This window comes from Montipora foliosa, chromosome 12, assembly GCF_036669935.1.
Source record: "Montipora foliosa isolate CH-2021 chromosome 12, ASM3666993v2, whole genome shotgun sequence".
NCBI lineage: Eukaryota > Metazoa > Cnidaria > Anthozoa > Scleractinia > Acroporidae > Montipora > Montipora foliosa.
This window is the reverse complement of record NC_090880.1, coordinates 37,191,564-37,197,947: the sequence shown is the minus strand read 5'-3', so window position 1 is coordinate 37,197,947 and position 6,384 is coordinate 37,191,564. Positions and strand designations below refer to the sequence as shown.

General features: G+C 40.2%; 1 protein-coding gene across 1 annotated transcript; it reads left to right on the top strand.

Annotated features, from left to right (window-relative positions):
• The first annotated feature begins 31 nt into the window (after positions 1 to 31).
• Positions 32 to 5,450, top strand: LOC137978537 (heat shock protein HSP 90-alpha-like). The gene is made up of 6 exons (XM_068825512.1): positions 32 to 287; positions 1,503 to 1,709; positions 1,821 to 2,114; positions 2,925 to 3,968; positions 4,306 to 4,696; positions 5,042 to 5,450. Exons 1-6 carry the CDS (start codon positions 129 to 131, stop codon positions 5,137 to 5,139), a joined length of 2,193 nt encoding a protein of 730 aa, XP_068681613.1. The 5' UTR covers positions 32 to 128; the 3' UTR covers positions 5,140 to 5,450.
• The last annotated feature ends 934 nt before the right edge of the window (positions 5,451 to 6,384 follow it).

The window sequence follows — 6,384 nt, the reverse complement described above, 5'->3', positions numbered from 1 at the left end:
ATGTTCTATGATCTCTACTATATAAAGACGACGCCATTCACACGTGGTCATCCGACAGCCGCCCGAGTTAAGCGTGTAATTCTCTTTTTGTCGCTGAAAAAGCGTAAATTTCCTCCCTTTTCGCCAAAATGCCTGACATCGAAGAAGTGCAGCAAATGGAAGAGGAGTCCGAAGCGGAAACTTTCGCTTTTCAAGCTGAGATCGCTCAGTTGATGAGTTTGATCATCAACACCTTCTACTCGAACAAGGAAATTTTCTTGCGAGAACTGATCTCCAACTCTTCAGATGTGAGTAAAATTTATTTCACTTCATAGTTCCTTCAGTAATCGATTTCTTTTGGATATTTAATTGTTTCGACTTTTGGCGTTGCCGCCTCGGCTTTGGCACTGAGCGCTTGTTTTACGCGCAGTTGTGTGCAGCAATGTTCGTCATGCTTCTCGATAAAATTAAACCAGTTTTGAGATTGCTTTGCTTATTTTTGCGGACACCGGTTTAAATCTCCGTATTTCGTCAGTAACAAAATTCTTTCAAGAAGATAATTTCTAGGACATTCTAGAACTTCAACTGATTGCCTAAATAAAATCTACGCCGAAGCGAACACTTTGTCACTTTGTGAATCAGAACGCAGGCGATCATGTGTAGTTGAAGAGATTCCTATGCGTATAACAGCTATGTGTTTTTTCAGGCGAACATTTCTAAGGAAGTTTCCATCGTTTCCTAGAAAGAGAAAAATGAAAGACTATCAGAAATGAACGCATGGCGTCGAATGGAAACCACGTGGTCGGTCTCGCGTTCCTTTAAATTAGGGAGCTTAAGATCTACGACGACGACGTCGACGAAAACGCCACAAAACAATGATATCATTGGTTAAAAGAGCATAAATAATCGTGCTGCACGTGCAGCACGGATTTTAGCTCATATTTTTGCGGTTCTCTGTGTGACGACGGGAAATCACTAAATTTTAGGTTTTGACGACAACGTGAGCATGCAACAGAGAATCTTTCATTCTCTATTTTCAGTCTGAAACCGCTCGTACCGATTTATTTTTAGGATACTTCGCCCACATTGTACGATGTGAACAAGATGGAATAATCGCGAATTACTTTTACTAGAGCAAAGTTCTATTTTGAGGTGACGTTTTCGTCGACGTTGCCGTCGTAAATCTTAAGGTCCCTATTCTTCTTCAATTAAGGGCAGTTGTTCAATTTGGAGGGGAAGGTGGGCAATTTATTGAACTTCTTTTGAGTGTTGATCATTTTCACCATCGGTACTTATTTCGTGTGTTTATCTTTTTTTTCTTGTGTAAATTTCCTCCATGATAGCCTTGCCTCCTGAAGAGTTAAGTTAAATGCCCCATTCTGTAACAACATCTGGGTCTACTTGAATTCTATGGCCCTTTAACCCGCTTTCCCTCCCAAGAGTTAACTGTTAGTGAACAGCTAAATGATCATTGTTTTTCGACTTTGGACTTGATTGGACTAAGGCTTTCTCCTACTTTCTAGGCTCTGGATAAGATCCGTTATGAAAGTTTAACAGATCCCAGCAAGCTGGACAGCTGCAAAGACCTGAAAATAGAGCTTGTTCCCAACAAAGACGACAACACGTTGACAATTGTCGACACTGGCATTGGGATGACCAAGGCTGATCTTGTCAACAACTTGGGTACTATTGCTAAGAGTGGAACAAAGGCTTTTATGGAGGCATTACAGGTAAAGATAATCATTTTCATTTGTCAAGAAGTACCCTCCCCCCCTGTGGCAGGCACCATAGGTGCAAAACTGCTTGGATGTTATTTTGATTTGAAGTTACTTTTCTTCTAGGCTGGTGCTGACATCTCTATGATTGGCCAGTTTGGTGTTGGGTTCTACTCCGCTTACCTGGTTGCGGACAAAGTTGAGGTTTACACCAAGCACAACGACGACGAGCAGTACCTCTGGGAATCTGCAGCTGGGGGCTCTTTTACTGTCCGCCGCCTATCAGAGGAAGTTCTCCCACGAGGAACTAAGATTGTTCTTCACTTCAAGGAAGACCAGATGGAGTACTTGGAAGAAAAGAGAGTGAAGGAAATTGTGAAGAAGCACAGTCAATTTATTGGTTATCCCATTTCCCTCATGGTAAGGAGAGTTTTGGTGTGTGGTATGAACAGAATAACTTGTTGACGATATACTGGATAATAGGGAAGTACAAGATGTTTTAGTGGTAGAATAAATAATATGAAAGGGCAAATAAGATTTCTATTTTCATTTGGTTATCATGCTACAAGATGTCACAACCCAGTGCTGGAAGTTAGCGTTGGTCATTCGCTATTTTGTTCAAATGGCATCAGAGATTGCCTGATAAATCTTAGTTACAGTAACTAGTTGTGACTGAACAGTATTGCTCAGATTATTATAATTCAGTGGTACACAGTGGTTTTAATGAGCTCTGACTGCCAACAAAAAGCAACCACTTCTTCACTCAAAGAAGTCAGCAACTTCTTCCCCTAAACTGAATTAAAGTCATTGAAGACAGCTTCTTTCAAACCCAAGATTAACTTTAGTTTACCATGGTAAAAGTCAGTTACTCCACCAGCTTCAAATTTTATCAAACCCCCTGGTACTTACCTTGCCAATTAACCCTTTCAGCCCCGTGGGGTTCCCCATTGACGAGTAAAATCGTCTGGTGTTAGACAGAGTAAAATCTATACGAGGCACTATTGGGTGTTAAAGGGTTAAGAAAACCAGTAATTTGTTCCTACACTTTTCACCAACAGTGATGTGGCAAAGTCACCCTCCAAAGTGAGGGATGGCGGTTAATATTAAACATGAGCTTAGCTGGAACTGTTTGAAGTCTTTTTCTTGAGATTTACACTGTACAAGGTTTTAGTTTTAGAGGGTTACATGTATTTTCAGAACTTTTTAGCCAAGTTCTATTCTTTCTGACAGGTGCAGAAAGAGCGTGACAAGGAGGTAAGCGATGACGAAGAGGACGACGAAGAGGAGAAGAAAAAGGAAGACGAGGAGGAGGAGGAAGACAAAGAAAAACCTAAGATTGAAGATCTTGGTGAGGAAGAGGAGGAGAAAAAAAGTGAGAAAAAGAAGAAGAAAATAAAGGAAAAGTACACTGAAATGGAGGAGCTGAATAAGACAAAACCTTTGTGGATGCGTAACACAGACGAGATCACTGCAGAAGAGTATGGTGAATTCTACAAGAGTTTGACCAATGACTGGGAAGAGCATTTGGCTGTCAAGCATTTTTCAGTCGAAGGACAGCTTGAGTTCCGAGCACTGTTGTTCCTTCCTCGTCGTGCACCCTTTGATCTCTTTGAGAACAGGAAAAAGCGTAACAACATCAAACTTTATGTCCGCCGTGTGTTCATCATGGATAACTGTGAGGATATCATTCCTGAGTACTTGAACTTCATTAAGGGTGTGGTAGATTCTGAGGATCTCCCTCTGAACATCTCTCGTGAGATGCTTCAGCAGAATAAAATCCTGAAAGTAATCAGGAAAAACCTTGTTAAGAAGTGCTTGGAGCTGTTTGCTGAAGTGACAGAGGACAACGATAATTACAAGAAATTTTACGAGCAGTTCGGAAAGAACATCAAGCTGGGCATCCACGAAGACAGTGTTAATCGCACAAAACTGGCTGATCTTCTCAGATACCATTCCTCTGCCTCTGGTGATGAGATGACGTCTCTGAAGGATTATGTTACTCGAATGAAGGAGAACCAGAAAGATATATACTACATCACTGGTGAGAATAAGGATCAGGTTTCGCACTCCGCTTTTGTAGAGCAGGTCAAGAACCGTGGCTTTGAGGTTCTGTACATGACCGAGCCCATTGATGAGTATGCTGTGCAGCAACTGAAGGAGTATGATGGAAAGAAGCTTGTCAGTGTCACAAAGGAAGGACTAGAGCTTCCAGAGGACGAAGAAGAGAAGAAAAAATGGGAGGAAAAGAAAGCCAAGTTTGAGCCGCTTTGCAAGGTATCAACTTAGTTTGTGGTGATGTTTAGGTCGCGATAATAGTGGTCTCTGTATTGATTTACAAAACAGCGGCACTAAGGTACAACTATTTGCACAGTGACCATAAACACAAATAGACCTGGATTTTACTTTCTTAAAGGTATTAATTCAGACCTGCTCAGTGCCATTTAGAAATCAAAGAAGCACTTACCCAACAAGAGCTTTTGTTGACCCACAAAATTGATATTTTAGTTTCTTGTCATTCTCTGTTTTGGAAAAAAAAGCAGTCACTATGCCTTGAAGCTATGCAAACAGGTTGTCAAACTGTTCATATCTTGAAATCACCCTAATTTTGCAGACTGTCAAAGAGATTTTGGACAAGAAAGTTGAGAAGGTGGTTGTCTCAGGTCGTCTTGTGTCATCACCTTGCTGCATTGTGACCAGTCAGTTTGGGTGGACAGCAAACATGGAAAGAATTATGAAAGCACAAGCCCTCCGTGACAACAGTACCCTTGGATACATGGCCGCCAAGAAACATCTAGAAGTGAACCCTGATCATTCCATCGTAGAGACCCTGAGGCAGAAGATAGAGGCTGACAAGAATGACAAATCAGTGAAAGATCTTGTCATGCTGCTTTATGAAACTTCCCTGTTGTCATCTGGTTTCACTCTGGATGATCCTCAAGTTCATGCCAGTCGGATTTACAGGATGATCAGCTTGGGACTTGGAATTGACGAAGAATTGGATGGTAAGTGAAGGTGTTCTTTGTTGGCCAAGTCATAGGAAAGCAAGTGCTCTTGGCACAGTGAGTCCACTTCAGTTGCTTTTTGTGAGCATTTTCGGTTATCAAGAAAATAACCATACAATAAGTGTAATAAGAAGCAATATTGTTATTGCCACCCTCTCTAAAATGGTTATCCATTTAAAGTATCCAACAGTAGAAGCGTCGGTACTCAGGATTGATAAATTTAAACAGTGGACATCAAAATATGATCTGACAGTTGTAGTGTATGAGGGATTCTGCTTTATCACTTTATGAATATTCTTGAATGTGCATTCAGCATAAAGTTAAGGAAGATTCTCTGTTTTCTAGCTGGTGAGGGTGCTGTAGCAGAAGGATCCACTGAGGACATGCCACCTCTTGAAGGGGATGAAGGAGATGATGCATCAAAGATGGAGGAAGTTGATTAGATATCCTGCAGTCGAATTTCAAGTGAAAATACATGGCAGTAGTGTTAACATTTGCATTTCTGTCATTGTGTGTTCTTTTTAAAGTTGCTTTGAATATTAATACATTTATTTTTGCTTCTGTGAAAAGAAACATTCAGCTTTTAGATGAGAAAAAGGACTTGTTAGTTTTGGTCTAAGTTCTTTAAGCAAACATTGAGCATCAACATAGAGCTAAAGACATTTATTAAGGCGAGTGCATTTGAAGAGCAATAGGTTGGGCAGGGCTGAAAGACTGAACAAGTTTAATTAAAAATTTAGCAAGTTGATCATTATTGAAGGTTGCATTGTATCCATGTGTGACTTTACTCTTCTATTAGCTGGTCAACAACCTTGATTAACATGACACAAGCACAATAACTAATCCATCTCCCAGTAATAGCTACTGATCCAAGGAGGAGGGAACGATGTAGATGATGAAGGAATTCCAAGCAACAGTTTCACTTATTAGGGCCGCAGCATTGTTATTAGCAAACTCTTACAAACCGAAACAGTCAATGGTGATGTTATCTTTCCTGCAAACTTGGTGACAGAGCAATATTTTGCAAATTGAATTTAAACTACTGACAGCAGCAGCTGTACCACTGAGCTATCAAGGTCATCTAAGTCCATGCTATGCCATGTACCAGATTAAAGTCTTATTTAATGGGAACTTCTGAGGACTTCTGCTTGTAAATTCAAAGCAATCCACTCTCTACCTTGAGCGATGTTATCATGAATCTTTAATTTGCCTTTAATGAATTATTATCATTAATTTAGAAGACTGAAAGTTTGATATGGATTATGGGAAATGATCATAATTTTTTTTAGACAATATAAGTGTGTTGACATAGGACGCCAATCTGGGAATACTGATTAACATGTCACCTAACCACTTGACAACCACGCCGCTAGCTGCTCAGGGACAATATTTTAAACACGTACTTTGATAATGCTGTATTATCACTCAGCAATAAATAATACTCAACACTGCAAAGGGTTGGTTACCAAACTTCACGACAAAGCTACATGTAAACACTTTAAAATCAAAGCATATTCTCAGTGTCGGAATTGAACTAGCTTGCAATGGAGGCTAATGTGGGGAATATATTTAAAGGAAATGCATTTGACAGATTTCCCTGCATTAGCCTCCATTGCAAGCTAGTTCCAGTCCAATACTGAGTATACGAATATGGCCTATTATTCTTCAGCAGTGATATTCAATTGGAG